Source organism: Dermacentor variabilis, chromosome 4, assembly GCF_050947875.1.
Source record: "Dermacentor variabilis isolate Ectoservices chromosome 4, ASM5094787v1, whole genome shotgun sequence".
Classification (NCBI taxonomy): domain Eukaryota; kingdom Metazoa; phylum Arthropoda; class Arachnida; order Ixodida; family Ixodidae; genus Dermacentor; species Dermacentor variabilis.
The window spans coordinates 132,477,178-132,503,653 of record NC_134571.1 but is presented as its reverse complement, the minus strand read 5'-3'; the positions used below and the strand labels follow the sequence as shown (position 1 = coordinate 132,503,653).

General features: G+C 46.6%; 1 protein-coding gene and 1 long non-coding RNA gene across 3 annotated transcripts in view; one reads left to right on the top strand and one right to left on the bottom strand.

Annotated features, from left to right (window-relative positions):
- Window positions 1–26,476, bottom strand: part of LOC142579795 (uncharacterized) — a 152,022-nt gene that overhangs the window by 18,238 nt on the left and 107,308 nt on the right. The gene's annotated exons all lie outside the window — the stretch shown is intronic.
- LOC142579793 (uncharacterized) overlaps window positions 9,173–26,476 on the top strand; it is a 54,700-nt gene continuing 37,396 nt past the window's right edge. For both annotated transcript variants that reach the window (XM_075690366.1, XM_075690365.1), the window contains exons 1-4: window positions 9,173–9,276; window positions 16,628–16,881; window positions 20,356–20,409; window positions 24,196–24,220. In XM_075690366.1, the coding sequence (XP_075546481.1) occupies window positions 16,702–16,881; window positions 20,356–20,409; window positions 24,196–24,220 (259 nt within the window). In that variant the 5' untranslated portion in view covers window positions 9,173–9,276; window positions 16,628–16,701. The remainder of the gene's footprint in view (window positions 9,277–16,627; window positions 16,882–20,355; window positions 20,410–24,195; window positions 24,221–26,476) is intronic.

Genomic DNA, 26,476 nt, shown 5'->3' with positions numbered 1-26,476 from the left:
GACCGAGGGCCCGGGCCAGGGTGGATTTCCACATCTCCGCTCAAGAGACGACAACTTGCGCAATACAATGCATGTGAGCAGCAGGATACAAGACTTTGTGGGCTAGGGAGCAGCATGAAGAACAAGCAGTGATTGAACATGGTGCCGGTGCCGCTGCAGCCTAGCCCACTGAAGAGTCGATCCACGCGCTGGACATTTATACCGTCGGCTGCTGATGTCACAGACCGAGAGTTGTCGATGATTGGCTGATCAAAGGACAGGACATCGGGGTGACTGGCATGCTGTAGCTTGAAGACGGACGCACCGAGGCAATCACATATGGAAGCGATAGAGCAGTTCCTGGGCAAGCACTCGGTGACATCCACGTGCTCGACCGGTATGGGGAGCCAAGTCAGACGAAGCAGTTCCAAGCCATGTAATGCCACAAAGGGGGGAGGGGGTACAGCAAGCATGGAAGCCGAGGAACCGCATGAAGAACAAGCAGCGACTAAACATGGTGCCGGTGCCGTTGCAGCCTTGCCCAAGTGAGCGCATGCGCTTTCGCGTTTGTGTCAGGGCGCCTTGTTTTCCCGCACGAGCCTTTGCGCTTATTTCTGACCTCTCTCCTCCCCCCCTGGTCTTAAGAGGGACTGCCCACCACCCTGCATTACGTTCAACAAAGTTAACTCCACTTCAGAGAACCATGAGCACAAGAGCTCTTTATCAAGAAAACAACACCTGAAGAACGTCCGAATGAACTATGGAGCGGTTATTGACAGTGCGGTTATTACTTCAGGAAAGATCCGGCGTGATCTTCACTGTTTGTTCACTGACTGCGCGCTGTTTCACCGTGCTCTGAAGCTGGACCCGGTAGTACTCGACATTACACCAGTTGCATAGCTTCTATATTTCCACATTTCCAACGTTATGCCACCCCCTTTTCCTAATCAGGCTTGTAAGAACGCTTTTTTTTCAATTATTCTCGCCAGAGAAGATTTCTTAAGAACATACAGCGATCACACCGTTTACATTAAACTCGTACATCTTCTGAAGTACTCGCTAGGTATGTAGTATGACATTCTTGTTTAGACAAATTGGCCACTAAAACGAAACCTACTTTGCCATAAGATATCCTAGTTGGATGTTGGGTGGCTCTTTGAGCTAGTGGCATTCCATAATCAAAGGGAGTGACCATGTTTCTCGTCTCTCTGTGTTCCTTTGCTCTCTTACTTTCACCAGGAGATCACTGTGGTGAGAGCGTTCCAATACATGAAGTAACATTTGGCGAAATCGCACGGACGGAATAGCCTTGTGTCCTGGTGGCCGATGGCTAGTGGGATATATTTTTTTTCCTAACGTCTTGTCATTGTGCGCGGTATGTCATAGTGCACACTAGCAATTTAGTACATCCGTACAATGAGCGTACCATGGTAGGACAAGGGGTTCGTTCGATCCTTAAAGCGAACCTTTATTTGTGGAGTTAAGCCTTCGCTGCTGTGGTCGATGAGGACGGTTGCATTGCGACGATCATGGTTTAAGAAAATTATGGGGTTTTACGTGCCAAAACCACTTTCTGATTATGAGGCACGCCGTAGTGGAGGACTCCGGAAATTTCGACCACCTGGGGTTCTTTAACGTGCGCCTAAATCTAAGTACACGGGTGTTTTCGCATTTCGCCCCCATCGAAATGCGGCCGCCGTGGCCGGGATTCGATCCCGCGACCTCGTGCTCAGCAGCCTAACACCATAGCCACTGAGCAACCACGGCGGGTGGATCATGGTTGCAGGCGGCGTGGACGAAGGGCATCGATTGGCTTGCGTAAGTGGTAGCGTCCTGAGGCTGTCGCGCCGGAGCGAACGGTGCACACGTGCTGGGGTTGCCATGAAAGTTACACAAGAACAAAAAATTATTGACTCATAAATCGTAGTGGTGTGCATAGATGGAGCCCATGTTGCAGGGCCCCACTAGCATATGCGGTTCGCCGAGCCTGGTCGGGTGTCGCCAGCTGGCTTCCCAACTCCAGTTCGGTCAGTCGCGCCTCCCATGACCCGAAGCACCTCCGTATCCGTAGGTTCATTGAATGCGACAGCAGTACGACTCTTCCGCGCGATACTTTTCACTTGGTTGTGTACTCGAATTAGGCGCAGTAAATTTTGTGGCAAGGGCACCCAAATTTTGGGGGTGCGCCAAGTGAGTTTTCGGAGTGGGCCCGGTCCGTTTTGATCGTAGGTCAACTCAATTTTCGAATTGGGCAAAGGAAATTTGAGGCTGGGCCAAGTCAATTTTGGGAGGTTTGAGGATGAACCAATTTCGAGGCTGGGCCGCCTAAATTTTCGGGGTTGGCCAAGTCATGTTTCGGAGTGGACTAGGAAGATTTTGAACGTCGGTATACTCAGTTTTCGAATTAGGCGAAGTGAAGTTTTAAATATGGGCTACTCAAGTTTTGATGGTAAGCTAAGTTAATTTTTGGAGTAGGTCAGGTCGGTTTAGAACGTGGGTTAAATCAATTTGGCAAAGTCAGTTTTTTGTGCCGGTCACGGCGTTCATCGGACGCCGTGGCTGTTCACCGTAAGATTTCGCAGTGCGAGCCGCATCAAGCCAAGCGCCGGGAACGCGACATCATCAGTTGGTCACGTTGGTTTTAGTCCCATCGGACGTTAACTTCGGACGCTCGCAGGATTTGCAGCTTCATAAGACATATAATGCTTTCGCATTAATAAGCCGGCTGAGGTGGTGGAATCGGTATTGTTTTTCCTATTTAATGTCCGGAACGGCGGTGGTGGTGGTGAAAAACTTTCAGTGGTCGTACAAAAAGCACAAGGAGGTAGGCTCGGGAACACACTGAAGGGACTACCCCTAATAAGCGTTAGGTGGAGTCCCTAGTACGGGACCTCAGTCGCAGTAGCCGCCGCCTGAACGCGCTCAACTAGGGCCTTTTGGGACCGTAGGTCTAGAGCAGCCAAGCAGGGCAGCCTCCCAGTCTTGCCGAGTAGGGTTGGGTAATGGAGGAAAAGCAGGGTTGAATGGGCAAGCCCACACCATGCGGTACAGTTCTGAGGACTTCTCCGCACAGTGCGGGCAATCTCCGGTACAGGCCGGATTGAAATGTTTGAGAGCCGCCAGGCACAGCATAGTGTTGGTAAAGAGACGGAGCAGGAGGCACTCCTCCTCCTTTTTGAGGCCTCTACAAGGGCGGGTGTAGAGCTATTGATAATAGGCTATAAATTCTTAAACGAGTAGGTTGGCTTGGAGGTGAAGTCCTCATCGGAGGGGTCAGAGAAGAAAGGAGCCTGGTGAGAAACTATGCGGGCGGCAGCGTCCGCTGCCTCGTTCCCCTCTAATCTCATGTGAGCAGTAGCCGAAACGACGGATTGGGGGGGGGGGGGAGTAACCCAGTTAGGTAGCTAGATTCAAGAATATGATAGGCCAGGAATGGAATCTGACCCTGTTCTCAGTTCTGATAGGCCCCTCGCGACTCGGTAATAATAGTTTGAGAGCGAGAATCAGATGCAGCCAACGCGATAGCGACTTGCTCCGCAGATGTTGTGTCCGTAGCGCGAAAACTAAGGCCGTTAACTGTTTTACCTTCGTGGACCTTCGCGGCCGTAAACAATACCCCATGGTGTTGTCCGGAGTAATCCACGTAGAAAACTCCGGGCGTGCCAGGGCCCCCGCCCGAGCCAAGCGTCTGCCGTAACGGTATGTGCGTATCATGTTATGGGGAAGAGGGTGCACGCGCAGGGCATTGCGCTAGTCTTGTGGCGCACGTACGCGCACTTCCAGCTGTCTGAGAGGTTGGAGGTGTAGTCAGGTGAGGAGGCTGCGACCCGACAGTGCCTAAGAAAGACGTGTGATTTGGTTGGTAAGATGAGCTTCCTTGAGTTCCGGATACGTATTCACCATCACCCGGCCCAGAACGCCCTGGTTAGAGGTGCTGACCGGGAGGTCAAACGCCCGCTTAACTATCTTTCGGAGGATGATCTCAAGGGTGTCCTCCTCATGCTTGCGGAGATGGAAGTCTGGAGTCGAATACAAGATTTGACTAGTCACAAATGCATTGGCCCGCGACAAGGCATCTCTACATCTGAGACCACCGTGCTTGTTGGAAACCCTCCGAACCATGCGACCCACCTCCCCCCCCACCCCTTCCGCCGCTTTGCTAGTGCTGCGCCGGACCGGCGGTGTTGGTTGATGAAAAGTCCGAGGACTCTAATCTCAGGTTGTTGAGGGATTCCACTATACTATAGATAGAGAGATAGATCAATATTGAACGTGCATTAAGGTGAGGGGCGGAGTTGCTCGAATCAGACTTTTGGGGGGCGCATAGAGACCGTAAGCGTGAGCATATCGGTCCACTTTGGCCACCGCTTGCTGCAGGTTGGCCTGCATGTCTCCCAAAGAGCCTTGTGTGGCCAAGATGGTGATATAGTCCGCGCAGTGTGCGTGTTGCACCCCGGCGACGGCCTCCAGCTGGGCAGGCAAGTTCTTCATGGGCAGATCGAAAAAGACAGGTAGAGGAGAGCGCCCTGTGGTGTACCTGTGGAACCTAGAATGTATAGGCTGTGTTCGGTGTCCTAAAGCCGCAAGTATTCGTGTCTCTGTGTTAGAAATTGTAACACGTACTTTGAAAAGCGTTACGCCCGCAGTTGGTTTGAGAGAGATGAGTTAAGATGATTTCATGAGTGACGTTGTCGAATTCTCCCTTAAGTTTCAAGGCGAGGACAACGTTGTCGTTTTGAGGGCATTCAATGGGGTCTAGGACTTCCCTATTAAGTTGGAGGAGGACATCTTGTGAGAATTTGTGTGGGCGAAACTTGAACTTCGTGTTGCTAAATCTGTTGTGGTCTTCCATGAAAGTAGACAACTGGTCCCGCACCACCGTCGCTATTAACTTCGCATACAAGAGGTGAGACAGATGGGGCAGAGGTTGTCCGTATTCACGGCTTGGACAGGTTTAGGAATAAGGGTGGCAAGTGCTGACTTCTAATAGATAGGGAGGGACACTTCTCCCAGCCATATAGAATTGAAGTATGCCAATACTTATTTGTTAGTCGAGTCCAGCAGGTTTGCCAGAAGCTTGAATGCAATTTTGTTCCGTGCGGGTGCAGTGCCATGTTTCACATTGGCCAGGGCTGCCTTCAGCTCGCGAGGCTGGAAAGGTTGACCCAGCTCAGCCTTTTCAGAGCCTGTATATGAGTATACCGGCCCTCGGGCATCCTGGGTAGCGCACAAATATTGGTCCCTGAGCTTGTGCCCTAGCTGAGTTGTGTTTCCAGCAAAGTCGTGGATGGTGCGCTGCAAGTGTCTCTGCGTTTCAGTGGGTTTGCGTGGGGTCAATGAGGGCGCGCAAGAGACGGCCATGTGTTTCGGCTAGACATTCGTCGCGCAGCCGTGTTGCAGCCAGTAACCCAGTCGCCTAGCTGGGACGCGTACTATACCGCCTTCTGGGCAAGCTCTGCTATGCGAGATTTTAGCTTCCTATTGTATTTCTTATAGCGGCGGACGAGGCTGTGCCTGGCTTCCCAAAGGTGGAGGAGGTAGTTATCTACATCCGAGACCACCTCTGAGAGCTGGATCTGTGTTTTCGTAGGACGCAAGCTAGCAACCAATTGCTGGGACCAGGTTTCGTAGCCTTACACATGTATGGGAACAGTGTCCTGCAAATTTTGCCTAAACTTCGTCGCATCTGGGATGTAGGTTTGTTTGATGGGTCGTGCCATAGGGCATGTACGAATGGTTGTATTGGTGAGGCAATGGTCGCCACCGAGGGTTTCCTCAGTATTGGCCCAGTCGTCGAACTGAATGTTGCGTGTGAAGGTCAAATCCGGACAGGTGTCCCTGGTCACGCAGTTGCCAATCCGTGTTGGGTTTACAGGGTCCGTGTAAGGAATGAGGCCCAGCGTGGACATAAGCTCCGCCAACTTGCGGCCACGCTTCTCTTGAGGGCGGTACCCCCTGACCCACGTTGAAGTCGCCAACTATCAGGACGGTGTCCCGGCCTGCAACTCTCAGTGCACGACTAGAGAGTTCCGCAAATGACACTTCTTGGAGTTGGGGGGAACAGTATACGTTGAGGATGTGAATGGGTGGGTCCAATTTTCGGAGCGGGAGGAGAGTCAGCATCACGTAGGAATAGCTGGTTTCGAGGTCAAGACCTACGTTATTAGCTGAATAATTTCGATGGAGGCAGAGACAAGACGAGGGGTCCTGTTGGAACGTCGAATATTTTGTAAACGTGCCACTCTTCCCTGGCTCCTGGAGGGCAGACACTGCGGGCCGATGCTAAAAGGTTGGGAGGAAAAGTCGGAGGTCCGCTCTTTTGGTGTGGGAACGGAGGCCCCGACAGTTCCACAGGGTTTGGCGATGGGGGATACCGATTTGTAGTGGGGGAACGCCCAAATTTAGGGGTTCCTGCCATGACTAGGTTGGGCGTTAAGAGTGAGTGGAGCTGCCCCACAGCCAGTAGGTACGACCAGAGGCTTGACTTCTAGGCCTGCCATGGTGCAGTCTTCATCATCATCAACGTCGACAATGCGACGCAATAATTGGAAGGGGCAACCAGATACGTCCTTAAGGGGACCCGCTTTGCGCATCATGCTGAGCTGGGCACCAACAGCTTGGTTAACTTTTTTCGTGATCAGGTCATCCACTTTCGCGAAGATCTGGACTATCGCGGTGCCGATCAGAACCTCCATTTTCGCACTGTGGCGCGTGTCCATGGCGTCAAAAGTGTGATGGCCCGACAGCTTCGGCAGCGTAATCTCCCTATTCATGGACTCTGCATTGGAGGCGGAGGGGGAGGTTAGAGCAGACAGTGAGTTAGAGTTTAGCCTCAAGGCTCGCAATTTTAGCGCGGAGAGGCTCCGTCTGCTTGCGGATCTCCGCTGCAATAAGAATAGGAGAGGGAGGGGGATTTCGAGAGGGGAGGCTGCCTCATCCTGACCGCTCACCTGTTTGCATTTCACTGCGTTCGCCCAGGCACCGGCTTCCGCATCATGGCGCTGCTGTTGCTGGTGGCCGCAGTTACCCTTGCCGTCGTGTGGTGGTGGTTGCTGCACCGCTTGGCCCTTGACGGCACCTGCAGGCGGAGGCGCTGCTGTGTTGGAACGTCGACATGCCTTGATTTGCCGCGCCTGCATGCCTCGTGATGACATGTCTTCTTCCCCGACTTGGGGAGGCCACTCTGCTATGGGGCGGCCATATTTGATTGCCTATACTTGGATGTACATTCGCGCGAGTTCGTGGCATAGCTTCCTCCACAAACCGCTCGCCCGCACCCCGTCCACTAGCTAAGCCTGCTGTCCATATAGGCCGCACTTTGCACTGGCTAGATTCAGCCTGGTGTCCAGCCTGGTGTCCAACGCTGCCACAAAGTCCGCAGGCTGGGATGGTCCGGTAATATCGGTGAACGAAGGTGATTTCCGAGTTGTAATGAATGTTGCGAGGCTTGAATCTGCCGGCAAAAATCAGTCGAGCCTTTTTCGACGTGCCGAATTTGCGGATATCCAAGAGTTAGCCTGCGCGCCACTGCAGAGCCTGACGTGGGGTGTCGGTCGTTTCGTGGTTGGCGACCGTGACCACGCCATAGCAGAGGTCCCCGCCATGTTGCTTCAGGTGGCCGTGGGTGGCCATCTTGCCTTTTTCTTTCTGTAGCTCAAAGTCACCAAGCAGCTGCTCCGCCGTCTGGGACTCCTGCGTGCTAGCGATGATGAGGTTCTGCTCCGGGGAGAGAAGCAGGCAGAGTGTCGCAGCCTCTTGTGCTCCGAGGAGAGTGACGAAGGTGCCGTGGAGTGTGCCACGTTGAAAGAAGCCTTGGAGCGCTACCGGCTCACGAGGCTTGATGCTGACTACGAAGTCGTCTGAGTGTGGTTGAGGCAGAGGCTTAGGTTTTCACGTTACTGTAGGCTTCCTGCGCTTCGCGCTAGATCCTTGTGCCGAGCGCGTGGCGGATCACGTCTGGGTTGAAGGCGACTTGCCGGCGGGTGGTGCCAATGGAGCCGCCATAGAGCTTTGCGCTGGGAGTGGCACTCAACCAAGTGAAAGGGTTCTTCGCTGCGGATGGAGTCCGCAGACACAGATTGCTGTCCCTTAGGGACCAGGATCGTCGCCCACGCCATGGCATCGGGATCGTAACCGCGTTTGCCAGACGGACCAACTTTTGTGTGCTTAGGACGTGAGCCTTGCCTTCTCAGAGAAAAGCAGATTGTATGTATGTATGTATGTATGTATGTATGTATGTATGTATGTATGTATGTATGTATGTATGTATGTATGTATGTATGTATGTATGTATGTATGTATGTATGTATGTATGTATGTATGTATGTATGTATGTATGTATGTATGTATGTATGTATGTATGTATGTATGTATGTATGTATGTGCAGGCGCTTATAGCGGCAGCTTCCAAAGCGGGCTGGCTATACACGTGCTGGCTCTAAGAAAAGGCAGATATGTTAATCGGACTAAACGTTGTCTTGCGCTGACATGTTCATTTGACTGTAGACGTTGCATGTGCCTTGAATGTAGGCTCCGTTCATAGCATCCGACTTCCTTTTTTAACTGCACATTTCATTCATGGCATATAATATTTTATATATTCACTGTAAACACAATGTAAACATGTGACAATTCCAAAAACAAATTGTTTACGTTACTTGACGCTTGCGCAAGGGACGTCGCAAAATAATAGTACTTGCATGGCCCTAGTGCGTCAGAGTGGCTCCCTATTATGGTAAAGAGAGGTGGGAGTTCCTGTTGTAATAACATCTACCAGTGCACACGAGTCACTCATTATGATATATGACAAGGCTATTATACCTCGTATGACGGCAAGGTCACTCTAAATGTCTCGTGCATCGCAGTGCTTTCATGCAAATCTCGTAAGAGTCTCTATCGATGCGCTGCACACGAGTCACTCATTATGATATATGACAAGGCTATTATACCTCATATGAACGCAAGGTCACACTAAATATCTCGTGCATCGCAGTGCTTTCATGCAAATCTCGTAAGAGTCTCTATCGATGCGCTAACCTTGACACATTTGCTCGCTGGCATGCACTCGTCGAGAGCCCGTGCAGAATTTGCTGTAATGTCAGTCACGTGTTGCTACGTGGCCCTTTCGAAACCTAAAGTTCATTGCAAGATGTGTGCTGCTCTATTGAGGAGGCGGCATTGTGTGCATATAACACCGACGCCTAGTTTGTAGACGTAACTCACATGTGACACCGTGAAGGTTTCATAGGTTCCAATAATCCTGACATTGGACGCCCGCCTGATGCAGTCTGATTTCTTGTGAGTGTTCACAACCTATAATATGCACCATACCACTTTTAACAGCAGCCATCCAAAAAACCTGGCACGCATTTATAACAGGCATTATGGTATGCATTCTTAATTCACGCAACCAATATGAAAGAACAGGAAACAATATCATTTGTTTATTCTGGCGTACTAATTTATTGGGCCCTGGCATGTAAATAAAGAAAGAAGGTATTCCTAACCTCAGCGTGTGGCGAATGACAAAATACAAAATTAGTCGGAGTACCAATGGGCGCCAAGGGAATGCAGACGTAGTTAGAGCCATTGAGGTGAGGCGGTAAAGTCACAAAATCATCATGGACTGGATGCTATTCTTAATTACGGACTTTAACGTCCTTAAGCAGCACGATGTGTTGAAGAGCATCATTATAGAATACTACAGATATTCTTACATGTAACTAATTCCCAATACGAATGCTGTTTCGCGTCCATCCTCCAACGTCGTATACACGCCACGGCCTGGAATGAAAGCCGAGACTTCGTGCACAGCATCGGAACAACGTAACAACTTTGCTACTTCAACAACTCAGGCCAACGATAGTGTCGTCTGCCATAAGATAAACAAATTATGACAGAACTCATCTTACGAAGACGGTCGATAGTAATGGGATTATCACTCGGGCAATGGGGTAAAAATGGTCTATGTGAAGTTTGTTTATTATCTAGTAGTAATATTGAGACTTCCGTTGCATAGAGAATGGGCAAGATACTCTGACACGGTCTTACTTTGTTTTGGCACTCGATTGTGTTGGTCTCCCACGAGCATGGCGGCATGAGGAAGAGTTTAAATACACTGACGCAGGGACAACGGTGGAATGACAAAGGCGGTATGCTGACGACGGCATGACGACAATAAGACGATGATTCTAAAATGATAGCGGTGTATAACGTTGAAATTGTGACGGAAACGTAACGAGGGAAGTGGAATCGCTGATGAGTGTACGCCGACGGCGACGTGACGATGACAGTATGACGACAGCCAGATCGCGAAGCTGGATTGAAGACGACTTCACCATCACGCTGGTACGAAGACGACGGTATGGCCACGAATGCACGATATCGGCTGCCTAACGATAGCGCAATGACGACTATGGCATGATAACGGCAGCAAAGTCACACTGGAATAACCACAGTGCGATTACTATAGAATTACCAAGAAAGAACGACGTCGATGAATCTCCAACGGCTACAATACGGAAAAAGGATGATGTTACTGAAGGTATGACGATGGCAAAATGACAGCTTGATGACAACGGCATGATGGCGACTGCATGTGACGTCGATGGCGTGACGACGATCATATGACGAGAGTAAGATGTTGAAATTAGAAGGGCGATAATAGAATGACCCTAGCGGCACCGCGACGACAGTATGACGAAAAATGTATGACGACAATGATATAAGAACTGCATGACGACAATGGGATGACAACGAGTGTATGAAGCCGATGACGTAACAATGGCTGTATCACGAAGCCTCTATAACGCCTGTCGGGGGACGACAACGGCCTGACGAGAGTCAGAAACCAAATTCAAAAGGCGCAGAGTGACTGAGACGGAGACAGACAAACACAAACTACAACACAAGCGCTAACTGGTTTTATTTTGTAACGTTTCTTTATTTGTAACATGTTTAGATGGAACTGTTACATGGGTTGTACGATGGATTTTCAGTTGACATAGAAGAATTATTTTACTCTGTTCCACAACAAAAGCTGCTAAGTGTCCTAATAGAAAAGATAGCGGCTTACGGAGAAAGCGATTTTCATAATGCTACAGAGACCCGAAATGACGCAGTCCTAAATTTGTTAGAATTTTATCTAAACTCCACTGCTGTGCAGTTTGGGGGAAACTTTTTCTCCAAAAGCGAGGGATATGTATAGGCTCGGCTGTAGCTCCGGTTCTTTGTAGCGTGTTATTGGCCTATGTCGGGACACTCCTCCACTCACACGTGTGGGATCCTCGCATTCTTAAAATACGCCGCTATGTAGATGATTTTTCTCGTAATTTTATTAAATGTTTCATACATTGATCTGGAGGCAGCTGTTTATGACACTGTTAAGGTGTTGTCATCCAACGATGCCGGGCTTAGCTTCACTTGGGAAACTTCAAAGATCGGCCAACTACAGTATCTGGACCTATTGTTGTTATTTAGGGATGACCATATGTATATGCTGACAATATAACTTGAGGTCAAAAGACTGCCTTTCGCCAGTGCCCATTAAAAACTTGTCAAAATAGGAATTGCAATGAATTGGCGTCAATAAGCCCTAACAAAAACATTTGTCCTCGTAATGAGCGAAAGCTTCGGCTTTCAGGTGACGTGGCTGAAGGAAACTGGATACCCTTCGGTTTTAGTTACTGCGGCTTCAGAAGTGTTGCTTCGAAACATTAAGAACCCTAATCCAAAAAGTAAGCCTGATATGCAAAAAAGGCCGGTTCCCTTTATTGATAAATTGTCCCATAGCATCAAGAAGATTGCTTCTAAGCATGAGGCTAAGATTGAGTTTTGTGCGCCCCGTAAATTGTCAAAATTTGTACAATGACAAACAAAGGGAAGTTGTCACAACGTGCTACTCAGCACAGAAATAAATTCACAGGCTATGGCAAATGTTGTCTATAAAATTCCTTTGGGTTGCGGTCGCAGGTATATAGGCCAAACCGGGAGATGCTTCTAAGAGCAGTCCAGGGAGCACAATCCTAGTGTACGTAATAAGAAAGGCAGCTTCCTGGCTGAACGTTGCAAGCTGTGCGGCTGCAAGCCTAATTTGACGACACTAAGTTTCTGATGAAAGCAAAAGACAGGACCGAGCGAGAAATTGTAGAAGCATTTTTTTTTATCAAGATATGGGCGGACAAGTGAGTCCGCAAGCCATCCATATTTTTGCATGGCGATGTGATTGAGTTTCTTGAAGGTTCTTTAAGGTTTAAGAAGTTTCGCCCCTTCTTGAAGGTGTTTTTTTGTTACAGAAGCCTGCCCAAACCAAGAGTGTGGATACCTTGTTCTGTGCGCATGCGTCTTGTTTCCATTATAATATTTTCTTCTGCATAGTGACTTCGCCTTAGGCCGAAGCATTGAGATAAGTGGCGAAAGTAGACTATGTTCGATGGGCATATCTTTTTCCAACAGTTCCTAAGGATTTAGTAACGTGTTCTTAAACGTTTGCGTCATCTTGTTTTTGGCTGATCATGTGTGACCATAGCTGTGCTAACTGCGATGCTACATACCAAGCCTTCTTGCGCATAAATAGGCCGGTTTCGGCGCAAATAAAACCAGTTGTTAGTCATTGCTTGATTTGTGGTTTGTGTTTCTCTGTCTCCGTCCCAGTCACGCAGCGCCCTTTAAATAGCCATGAACCAACTCGCCCAAATCAAAGTTTTACTAAATGACAAAGCTGGAGTGACGCAATTCACTACCAGGATGACATAATGAAGGCGATACGATAACGGATGCGTGATAGGGCACGCTGTCGACGACATGATCAGAAAATTACAATGGTGGCATGATCTTGAATGATAGCAGCATGACTACGATAGAATGAAGAAGAATAATGTCGATGGAAGGACAAAGGCGGCATGACAAAAATAGTATTTCGTTAATGGCATGATGTTTCTGAATTGGTTATGATGGTAACATATTGCATGAGTACGACGGCCAGATAACAATGTTAGGACGGCGAATGCGTGACGGCGATGGCGTGAATGCGACTGCATGACGGGAGTCAGATGAAACTCTTATCACGACGACGGAACGAACACAAAGGCATCGCGACAGCGGTGTGACAACGGGTGCATGAAAACCAGCGCGTGCCTAGTGACCCAAGCTATCGGCCAAATTGAACCACTTGATCAGTGTAGAAGGCGGAAATGCGACGGCAGCACAAGAGTACGATTACAAAGCTGGAACAATGATGAGAGAATGACCACGATGGCATAACGACTATGAGCTCCTACCTAGTGACGCAAGCTGGTGGGCAACATGGATCATATGGTTGGCGTAAAAGGCTACATTGACAAAAAGATAGCTAGCTAGGTAGCCAGATAGATAGATAGATAGATAGATAGATAGATAGATAGATAGATAGATAGATAGATAGATAGATAGATAGATAGATAGATAGACTGAAAATTACGGCAGAACTAATTTAACGATAATTGCCTAAAGTAAGGAGAATAGCAATTAAGCAAAGCAGCGACAGACCGTTTTCTTGGAGCTACGTTTACTTACCACCAGTAGTGGCAATTATGCTACTTCCGTTGCTTCGAATATACGTCACATGCTCCGACATCGTCCCACTTTTCTATGTCACTCTCTTGCCAAGGTCACCCACGAGCATGGCTGCATCACGAGAACTAGTAACGGAGACGGACACATAGATAGAGGAACAGAAGAGACAAACAAGCAGCGCTGCGTGTGCGTCTTCTTTGTTCTTTATAGGTGCCTTTTAGCGTTGCACTTACTTCTTTGTCACGGAAAAACGACAAGCCCACATTGCTGCTCTGGCTGCATGACGACTACTGCATGACGCCGACATACTGACAATGAAATGACGACGACGGAATGAAAAGGAGATAATGTTGCTGAAGTGATGGTGATGGTAAAACAACAGCGTGACGACGATGGCATGACGGCAACAGCATGACGACGACTGTGTGACGAAGATGGCGCACGACGATTGCATGATGAGAGGAGGATGTGGAACTTGCAATGACAACGATGTAATGACCACGACGTTATCACGACGATAGTATAACAACGAAGCATGACGACGAAGCCTTGACAGAGGCATGAGGACAATCAGTTGACAAGTGTATGACGAAAATGACGTTAAGGTGACTATCTTAAAACTTGTATGATCACGTTGGCATAATGATGACGCCCGGATGAAACCAGAGTGATCAAGCTAGTGTGACAACGATGGCACTACTACGACGGCATGACGACGACGGTCAGACAATGGAGAACATCCGTGGTCATAGCGTCATCCTGATGCCATCTTGGTCACTCCTTCACCGTCATTCAAGCTTCCTCACTTTTATATTGTCTTACAATCATCGGCCACTTCCTGGTCATGCGATGATAGTCCTAGTCATCGTGCCATGGTCGGCATACTGTTATTGTCGCGTGGTCGTCATAATATCCTCGTCATCCTTTGAAGTTTGTAATCTCATTACCTTTATTTCGTCGTTGTCATTCCTTCTTTTTCATTCCGTCGTCGTGATAACATCAACTTTTACCGTTCGGATTCGGCCTTCATGGTCATTTGTCGTCATTAGGAAGCAGTCACTGCAGTGTCGTCGTGCCACCGTCTCCATGCCATTATAGTTATCATGTCGGCGTCAGAAATCTGCCGTAATTCATTCGTATTTAGTAGCAGCGCTACCAACGGAGGAGGTGCCAGAGCATGGGGAAGGCAGAAAATGCCTCGTGTATAGATCAATTACAATTAATACGCCGGACGTCCACAGTATATCGTCGTAGTGATGATGCGTTCTGTCGCTTCCCTCATCTTTACTTCAGCTTTATCATCCGATAGTCGTCATGTTACCGTCGTCAAGCCAACGTCGTCATAAAATTGCTGTTTTTTCTTCGGTGTTGTAGTGTTGTTATCCCTTGCTCGTCACGTCATTGTCGTCCAACCCCCGTCATACTGTAGTCATAATACACAGTCGTCAGTAGTTGTGAATTCATCATAGTCCTACATGGGGTTCACTTCTTCGAGCCCCACAACTTAATGTTGAGCTGGGCTTTTCATAATTAAAATGTACTCAGCTTGGTCAAGTGCTCTATACTTCCAAACTGTCGTTATAGACAGTCGCAGTTTCGCCACAAAGGCGAAATATCGACTGCGATAGCAAATTAATAGACACCTATACGAAGTAAGGATATTAGCTTTATAGACCGTATGAGCTTGGAAATATTCGCACGATTTGCTTGGAAACAAGCACGATATCAACGCGCACAAGAAAACATGAGTACATCACACTCGAAGAGCGCGGGCACTCGCTGTCAAAACGCTGGTGATAGCAAGCGCGGCACGAGCACCGAGTGAAGTGACCTTGGTGCTGCCTATCGCTTCAAGGCAAGAGCGGCGAGAACACAGCAAGCAAATAGGTATGATCCGTGTGCAGGTTACTTTCTTCCTTTCCTCCACAGCGCCTCATATGTGCAATTTTAATTCGATTAGCACTTTTGTCTACTGCAGGTGTTTTGGCCCTATCTATCTATCTATCTATCTATCTATCTATCTATCTATCTATCTATCTATCTATCTATCTATCTATCTATCTATCTATCTATCTATCTATCTATCTATCTATCTATCTAACTGGCTAGCTAGCCAGCTAGCCTGTTAAGCTGACCAAGTAACAAGTGTCCACGAACTTAAGCCACTAGGAACTTGCTCACGGTCGTCATACCGTTATGGTCGTTGCATAATCATTCCAACGTCGTCTTGTGGCTCTCGTCGTGCTGTCGTTGTAATGCCGCCTCCGCCACAACCTGTTTGGCACCGACTGCGTCAGTGGGTATGTACCACTGGGCATTTGGCGCTCTTCAATCAACGTCCTTTGACGTGAACTTCGGTCAGGGTATTTACGCCACCATGAATGTACTGCTGAATATGTGCCGCTCGTCAGTGAGCCTCTATGATGCCACCTGCCGTCGCACGGTATTTGCCATTGGGTATGTGCTGCTCTTCGATGAAATTTTCGAAAACAACGTGAATCAAAGAGTGCGTGCCACTGAATATCTGCCACAAGACATGCGTTGCTCTTCATTGACAAGATAGATATCTGGCACTTGCCGCTATAAAACTCGCGTCATATATGATCAGGAAATTCTGTATAAGTAGATATTCACATGGGCGCCTAGTGCGGATTTCCTGGATGCCGCTAGATGGCGCAGCTTGTTCAGAGGAAAACGCGATAAAGGAGCTTCGTCCCATGCACGTCACACACAGCATCTGCGCGGTGGAAATACGGTCTGTCACTACGTTGCTCAGATGCTAATAGCATTAACGTCGACATCCATCGTTAGATGGGTTCTGCCCGAATTCTTTTTGTTATGCTCCACTATGCACGCAAATATAATGCACGAAACTTCCCTCTAAGTAAAAATTGAGATTCTTCACTCGCGCAGTTGAGGGCGTTGCACTCCACAGCGGAATTGTCCAGGTGGATTGAAAAATACTGATTATGTAGAGGTGAAGCTATAGCGTGAGTGATTAGGTCTCACACCATGTAGGTCTCACGCCATCTTTTTTGGGGGGGAGCAGTGACAGTGGTGCACGCACGCTTTAACAAACATTCATTGCCTGTTCCAGAGCGTAGCACCGAGGGATATCGAGTACTGCCGAGCACTGCTGAATGGCTGCGGAAACCACTATCTTACCGATGCATGCAAAAGAGCACGACGACTAACCACAAGCGGCGACTGGGGGACGAGGCTTCAACTGGTCACGGCGTCGAGCCCTCACATATCCGGCACCGCCCCACGGTTCGGCATTTTGACAGCAGTGACAGTGGTTTATACGCACGTTTTTACAGGCATTCGGACTTCAATAAGGCCTTTCATCACGTAAGTCATGAATTATTATTAAAGAAATGAAAATGCTATGGGTTTAGAGGAATCTCACTCAAACTTATTCAGTCGTATTTGAGTGCGCGGTCTCAGTACATTGAAATAAATGGCTTTAAATCACGCACGCAACCAATTAAAACCGGGGTGCAACGAGGCAACATTATAGGGTCTGTATTATATTTATATTACATCGATTACATAATCAACATCGACGAAGACTGCAAATTTAAAATTTATGCTGATTGTTGCACACTATTTTTTACTGGAAGAAAGCTAGGTACTCTAGAGGCGCTAGCCGCAAGCACTTGTTGTAAGCTTCGCGATTGGTGTACTAAAACAATTTAACGTTAAATGAAACAAAAACAAAATGTGTCCTTTTCTGAGCGCTTGGCACATCCCCCGTGTTACTATACCATATTACCCTAGGCCCAAACAAAATTGCAGTAACCAGCTCAATTAATACGTTTGGAATAATCTTTAATGAACATGTATCCTGTATTGAGCAAATAGATCAGAGTAGCTTAAAGTTGAAATGCGTGGTTGGTGCTCTAACTCGTAGACGATATTTCAGCCACTTACAATAAAGCGACTTATTTATCAAACTCTCCTCCATGCTCACTTGAACTACTGTGGTTTAGTGTGGGGAAATACTGCAGTAACCAATTTGAATAAGCTAAAAATACTTCATAAAAGAGCGATTATGGCAGTATTAGAATATACTATACCTTGAACACACCAGACATATTTTTGTTGAGCATAATATTGTTATGGCGAACGATATATACAAATGCAGGCTGCTTCAATCCTACATCAGTGTACATCGCGGCAAGCTTGACACATTTCTCACACTTGCAAATCTTGAAGCTACTCAATGTATTTACTTCCATCGGCATAAACCCCCTTGAAAATTCCGTTCTCACGCACTATTTACGGAACGCAAAGGCATAGCCACACATTACCAAGCACTCTTAGCGCATATGAGCAGCAAAACATCGAAATAAAAACAAAACACTAAACGCCACCAATGTAATTAGTTTGTTTGTGTTACTGCGAATTCATTAATTGTACTGCTCTATATCATTATGTTTACACTAAACATAGAACTACGATGCCATTTGTCTTCTCCTGCTTTATTGTGTGCAAATATGATGCTATATGTACTAATATTTTTCGTACTGATGTATAATAATCATTTGCTTTCACTTGTGTCTTTACTCTATCACTTTAATTATTAACTTTTTGCTGGTATAATTATTTGCTTTTTGCTTCTATAATCGCTTTTTGCTCGTATATTTACCCTGTCATTGCTCGTACAGGGTGGACGGTGCTTAGTCAAGCTGCAGTATCCGCAGCTTTTTCACCGTCTCCCCCTTTTTCCGGACTGCGAAAACACCCGTGTACTTAGATTTAGGTGCAAGATAAAGAACCCCCAGGTGGTCAAAATTTCCGGAGTCCTCCGCTACGGCGTGCTTCATAATCAGAAAGGGGTTTGGCACGTAAAACACCAGAATTTCCCCCCTTTTTTCACAGATGTTTTTGTTTGGTCAAAATAAAACACATTGACTGAATGACAAACGGTAGCAACGATACTAAAAAAAAGTTTGTGCATTGGTAAAACGTTTTCCAATAATGTTAAAAAAGATTCGAATGGGAGCTAGCTGATACTGGCTGAAAGCTGGAAAACGGTGCGAAGTACAACTATGGATAAGAAAGACGACGGAGAAGAGAGGAGAAATTATATTTACATGCGGAACACTGCGACCTCAAAACGTGATTTAGCGGACAGCCTTAGGCTCTCAGAGGCTACCGCTATGCAGATCAGTAAACAGTAACATATTTAATAAGGGCAGCTGCTAAGTGGACGTGGACTGCTCAAGTACCATTCCACAAACAACGAAGCACTTATTTACTGCCAAGAAAAACATAGTTTACGGAAAAACGCATCTGAAGGGTTCGGATACCTTTCTTGTAATTCAAATATCCCGCCGGCCAACCGGAGGAGTGGTAGCGTTGCATACGCCATCACCACACTTTGCTGCCGTCGGCGAGGAAAACGGCGCCCGACAGACGACAGGTACGATTTTTTTTCCCAAACGCTAACGCTCGGTCATGGAGAAACCGAGCCAAAGCAGAGCGGTGGATCCGCTGCTGCAGCTGCTTTTTTATCAAGTGGCGTGGATTGTTTGGGCCTCCCGCGACATTACATGGACGTTGAATTCTCTACCGCTTGCAATATGTGGCGAGTTTCGCGAGCCAGCAAAATTAGCGCAGCGCAACGCCATAACGAAACTACCGAAACTAGAATGTGTGGGTGGTGCACAGACGAGCGAAAACGAAAGCTTTCAACAGTCAGCGTTGTTATGGGTGACCACCGTAAGCGAGTTCGATACAAAGTATTAATAGACGAAGCAACAGAAGTCACTGAATCACCACTGCAGATAATTTTTTTTTCTATAGGTGAAATACAACTGGACAAGTAGCATTTTATTTCGCCTTGTAATGCAATACACGGATGCTTTTGTAACTAGTGATTGAGTACCAGTGACAGAATTTAACTGGGAAGTGCTTTCGTCATGGGGCAAGTACTTGGATGACCCGGCGGAGTCTTGAATCATGTCTTGCATTCACCTATCTTTCTCGATTATTATGGCTGTGTTTGCGATAATATTGGCGACTTAAGAGATTCTTGCGCAATAATTTATGACTTAAGCTTCACTTAATATTTGCCTTTGGTGCCCTTTTGATGAAGCCACCACACAAAAACCGGGACGTACACGATGGTCCAGTACGCCGGAGAGGCCAGTGGTCATATCAGTTGTGTTTAGACCCACAATCCAAAACAACTGAGGCGGGATCGTGCATAGTTAACGCCAAATCCCACCGTGTAGTCTTCGCTACAGTTGCATTAGTGAAGAATGAAATCAGTTGAAGTTCAGTGCTCGACCCATCATTTATTAATTTTGTTTATTTACCTGCTGGCGCAACAATGTCTTAATTAGTCCTGAATACTGTCATTCTCTCCGTACATGGCATTTTCTGCTGATCTGCAATTAAAATGCTAATATTTTAGCTTTTTAGAACACCACAATCTAGTGCAGTAGAATTGGTCCTGTCCTTTCTCTCTTTAACATATACCAAGAAAGATATAGGACAATTTATAACACAGCTAGTGTATTCAACCTTCATCAAAATTACGCGACCAACCACCATTGAGCCCATAGCACATGTGTTCCTCAGAACGGCTAGACTACCCATTTCCCTACCGTTGCATATTCATTTGAACTTTGAGTTCTCAACTCCATCGCCCAAAATACCTTCAATATTAGGCATGACTGCGACGACAGTGTATTCCTGCTTCGCACTAGTACTTAAGTCGCATAAATAAGACTTGTAGATGTATGGATGCAAAAATACTCGGAGCAAGCTTAGACCAAATTGTCACCGTAATATGTGACCTTTATATTCCCACAGCACTACAATAATAAAATGAAAAGAAATGTTTTAGTCAAGAAGTTTATCTCGATGGTAAGTTACAACTTCTGAAGACTTCTTCCACTTATCATCAAGCATGAGAGATACTCCCTTGGTTGCTTTATGAGTTTTACGCTTTACAATGTTAAACTTTCTCAATAATCCTTCAAATGCCTTGTACAGCTTTCGAATGATAATTACAACGGGCTAAATTTGCAAGCTAATGAGGTATACCTTGAGAGTTTAAAATTATTGCAGTAAAGCAGTACAATTGTGTAAAGTTTCCTAGTTTTCACGCTCAAAAATCTTGAAACCTATCTGAATAGTAAAATATTACGCCAGAACCAATCTCACGATTACTATCAACGGTAATGCGATTAGAATTTGAGCAATGTAGCCACACCCCTATTGAAAATCCCAGCATTGCCCATCATAAATTTTATGCTGGGCGTGATGTAAAATGTGCTGGGCATGATGGAAAACATGGTGGTTATGGTGGAATTCATCGTGGGTATAATGGGTGGATGGTGGGTAGAGTGGTAGATGGTGGGATGTATTGGTGGGATACATACTGGGTGACTTGTCTCAATGGTGGGCGGGCTGGGTGAATGGTGGGTGTAGTGGGTGGATGGTGGGATGACTACTGGGTGACCTGTGTAAATGGTGGGTGAATGCTGGACGTGCTGGGAGGATGGTGGGTACATACTGGGTGAACTGTGGGAATGGTGGGTGAATGATGGATGTGCTGGGTGAATACTGCATGTACGTACTGGGTGAAATGTAAATGGTGGGTAAATGGTGTGCATGCTGGGTGAATGGTGGGTGTACTCGGTGGTACGTGAAACACATAGTGGAAGAAAAATGAGCGAATATATGTGACAGCCAGAACATGGCAGGTGTGTGTGTCAGTCCATGGTTGTAACATTTGGAATGATAATGGTGGGTGCCTAATGTGTACATGATTGTTTGATTTGCCAAATGGTACCAATGCATGTAGTCCCATTTCTTACGTATATAAACACGCATGCACATGTACTTTGCTATTATAACATTTATTCTAATATTTCAGCATATTATTTCATAATGCATGCCTAATACATAATACACCGTCTTGCTAAATTGAAATATATTTAAAATCTGTAGTAGTCATTCAGAGACTTCGATTGCTTGCGCTGTATGGGACAATAACTGTCGCCCACATCAGCTTACTTTGGTATTGTACTCGCATACTATATCAACCTACAGCTTGGTGGCATCAGCATGAAGCACAACAAAGGTGGTATGATGTCGGTGGCATGACGACATTAAGGTAGTGGCTTTAAAATTACGGCTAAGGTACAATGAGCACAGCGTGACAAGAACGTCATGAAGAGAATTCGATGGCGACGAGTGTATGACGCAAACAGATGTGGAAGACGGAATGATAACCATGGCGCCGCAAACACGCCATGAGAGCGGATGCATGGCAGTGGATGTCTCACAACGACGCAAAGACACAATTGCATGACAACGGTGGCATAATCACGATGTAAGGATGACAGCATGATCAAGGTAGAGTGATGGAAAAGGAAGGACGTTAATGGAAAGGCGAAATTTGTATGACGACGATTGCACGATGACAATGACTTCATGATTCTGAGATGATGGCGATGCGAAAACGGCAGTGTGAAGACGACGGCATGAAGACAATGGTACGGCGACAACAGCGTGAAGATGATGGCGCGACGATGACGGCATGACAAGAGTGGGATGACGAAGTTACATTGAAGACGATCGAACGACCATGACTGCATCAATACGACACAATGACAACGAATGCACGACGACGATAGTGTGACAACGACGGCAACAGCATAAGCAGAATGGGATGACAAGGAGTGTATTAGGAAAGTGGCACTGCGACTACTGTCTCACAAAGACTATATGACGACAATAGCATGAAGAGACTCGGATGAGGAAATTAAAGTGACTGCTATAGAACGACGAATATAGCATTACGTCGGCGGTACGACAATAAATGTCTCACGATAATGTGACAATATCAAACATGACGTTATGACGACCACGCAAAGACGATGATGACATGAGAACGCTGTATAATCAAGACTGAGTTTGAACTGTATGATTATACTAGAGTGATAGAGAAGGAAAGGTGTCTATGGAACAAACGCAGTATTACGGCGATGGCATGGCGATAATGAGGTGGCGTTTCTGAAGTGATGGCAATGTAAAACGACCGCGTGACAACGTAGTCCGTAAAGACGTAGGAGGGGGTAATAAATAAGAAGTGGGTTTAACATAGGTTCCGCCTTATGTACGAATAATTACCTATATGCAAAGTGATCAACCACACGCTGCTGGAACAAAGACGGGCAAGCGATGTCAGCAGAAATGCCGTTCCAGGCTTTAGTTGTACGAGGAATGAACGAAGTGGAAAATTGAGCGGCTCGGGCACGCGGGCGTGCAATTTCCTGCAGATTGACTGGTGCGGTGAGATGCGCGCTGCGGGAATGATGTATGACGCATTATGAAGGGTGCTGAAAAAGAACTTGTGAGCGAGCTCAAGACTAGCATTTAGTCGGCTATTGGGTAGTAGTGTTAATCTGGATTCTGTTTTAAGTGCAGCAAAGATACTGACATCATATGAAGATGGTGAGTGATTTAGCCTAGTTGAACGGTTCTGAACAGATTCAACTTATCTGATAAGATATGCTTGATTACGAAGATGGAATGACCACGACTACGCCACGACGCTTTTATGACGACAAATTTATGATTACGACTCATTGACGACGAGAGCGTGACAAGGGTAAAGCACAATGGCTCGATAACGAGTGTAACACGACGGTGGCGTGACGACTACAACATGAAGAGACTTGGATGAGGAAGCTCGAGTGACAGCGACTGAACTATCGCGTCGCCATCACGACGACGGCATGACAATAAACGTCTAATGAGTGAATAACGGAAATATGGTGACGACGTCACCATAACAAGAGCAGGATGAAAAAGCTGAAATGACGGTGATGAAATGACCGCAAGGACAACGCAACCACAAGCAGATACCTAGTGGCGCACGATTTCAGACAACCTATGCTACTCTGCAACTGGACAGGTATAGAAGGCGTGACAACGACAGTACACATAAAGGGAAATGACGAAGCCGGAATGACTATGATCAAAGGCAGAATGAAGACCATGATAATATAAATAGCTATTGGCTCGAGCTAGTAGAAACCACGGGTAACCACCACGTCGGCATAGAAGGATATATATATATATATATATATATATATATATATATATATATATATATATATATATATATACACTATGATGTTGACGCTTGTATGAAGCGATTTATTGACGTTTGGGCCGGAGATACCGGCCTGTCTATGCAATCTATCCAATATATATATATATATATATATATATATATATATATATATATATATATATATATATATATATATATATATATATGTGTGTGTGTGTGTGTGTGTGTGTGTGTGTGTGTGTGTGTGTGTGTGGTCGGCTAGGTAGATAGACGAACTGAAAACGCCTGAAGTAGGCAAAGAATCTTAATCACTTTGAAAGATAAGAGTTACAGTCAGCTAGGGAATTCACCTATAAGATCCATTTTAGTCCCAAGCAGTCTCCCTTACAGATAAACTAGTCAATTTACATTTTAGAAAAAATGTCGGCAGTAATTTATTCTTGACACCAAGTATATTGAAGAGTGTAGCCAATGTATATATTTTGATTTTCTCAGCTACAAGACGTAGGCTACGCAAACAACGTTGTTACTGACCGTTAATGAACATTTTGTTTGTTTTCCAGGCTTTTCTAAGTACAATTAAAGAAGGTAAGTTCTTTAGTTTAGTTTACTAAAAAGCTTTCGGAATATCTACAAGTGGCGGTATCCAGCCTCGGGATACTCGCTGGCGCTAGATTATAGCCGGGAAAAGTCAGAGGATACCAATGTACTCTGCGCTCTGTGAATGTCTAGCTTCCGCCTGGCCAAGGTCCTCCCACTGAGACCATCTCCTCGTTCGACGTCAGTCTGCCGGAAGGCCACGATGATTTTTCTGCTGTGTAGGAAACATCTGCTACTGTTACCTACAGGGAATGTACAGCGAATTCTTCCGATGGCTCCGAAAAACACACCGAAATATCGCCCCCAGAAGCTATCGCGAATCGATAAGGTCGATAATGGGAGTGAACTCCCTTCCAGTGAAAATCACAACGGAGCCAAACTTGACCATCATATATAAGCAGGAAAATCCTGAGCAAGTTATCACCCGCTGCAACCTAATCCAATTGAAGACAGCTTTTGAAGCGGTAGCTTAAGATGGAGTACTATAAGTATCACCAAATAAGTGTATGAGCCTCCCGGCTGTCGATAAACGCAATGCACAGGCTTCTGAATAGCCTCCGAAAATCTCAAGTATTGCTGAAATACCTATTCAAGCCTACGAGCCACGGCCGAGAAATTGCGCAGTAGGAGTCATAGGAGAGTTCCTGTAGACATTTGCGGCTCTTCTTCAAAGAGGTCCTGTCAAGTCTTTGTGTCGACTGGGAGAGCCATCAAAGTCTGTATTGTGTTTGCTACAGAAAGTGCTCCTAAGTACGTCATCTTGGACCGAGCATCGATTACCTGGTGTATACCAAGTTCCAGCGTTTTGATCTCGTGCCTCTAGGTTACACGTTGCTGGTGCCTGTATGTTACCAGCACGATGCTCACGCTTCAGGGACAATCATGACCGATTTGCCTGTCGAAATGAAAAGCAGCCGTGCCCAAACTACGGGGAAAAACATTGATCGACGTTTGCTCGCCCGGCCATTTCGCGCAGAGAAACAGATACGGAAGTACAAAATGAAAAGCAACGTTGGGTACTAATTGCCGCAGGCTGCGGTACGCCAGTAAAAAGAAACTAGAGGCAGTGGCCAAGCAAAAACGCCTGGAGGCAGCAAAGGTTCACCTAGAAAGGCAGTAGTTAAAATTGCCAATCTGGGACAAGTAACTTCCCGTCTATACCAACTCGCCTACTAGCGCTAACTCCTCCTATGCGAGCGGCTCAGAAGAGCACAGCTGGCACGTCGGAAAAGACATGCGTATCAACCTCCTTGGGTGGACGGTATGAGTGCGGTGCTCCTGAAAACAACGAAAACACATACTTATTGCTATTTGCGCTTGTCAGATCAACTTGCATATTGCTCGCATCTTCCTAGCCCCAATATCTTCTGTAGTGGGAAAGGCCATACTGATGATGCTTGATTTTCTTGCTCCTGTTCTGACAAAATGGCACTGTCGGCCCAAACATCGAGCCTGAAAAATATTCGAAACAAGGCTATCACATTTCATTGAAACACCTGGAGCCTCGGCTGTCATCTCTCTGATTTCAGACAATTTGTACGCAAGCACCGGTTTTCCGTGATGGCTCCCTGAGAGTCCCGTGTGTTCACCAACATTCGCCTTTCCGGACATACGATCACACTTCTACTCACAGAATGGATACTAGCAGGGTTCCATTGGCTCTTCACAATGATTTAACATTCCTTTCTCATGCCATACCAGCCGATGTATCCAGTAAATGTGCTGCAGTGACAGCAAAATGCGACACTTTGACATTACGGTGATTGCCGCGTACGCACCTCCTCGGGCTATACTTTGATACCGGTAGGCTGCAGGATATATTAGATGGAACAGTTCGATCGCACATACTAGTTGCGGACTTCTACGCGCATCACCCAGCCTGGGGCGGTAGGAAGTCTTGAGTCCGCGGTGGGCGCCTCTTTGACATAGCACATGAAAATAACCTGCCAATTCTAAACGATGGGCAGCTAACCTTCTCGAAGAATGGTCGATCCAGTGCACTGGGTGGCACGATGATCACCATGCACCTCGTGTTTGCGGCGACCTGGTTTGCAGACGTCGAAAGGGATAGCAGTGACCCCGTACCAACCTCCATCTCTTGGGCTGTCCTACATGGCACACGCAACGAAGGGCGGTTAGTCTCATTAACTTGAATGTATACAGCGCTACAATGGCGGATTAAGACCCATCTGGGTTTACGTAAGAGGAGTTTGTTAGTCCGCTAAGTCAAGCAAAACAAAGAAG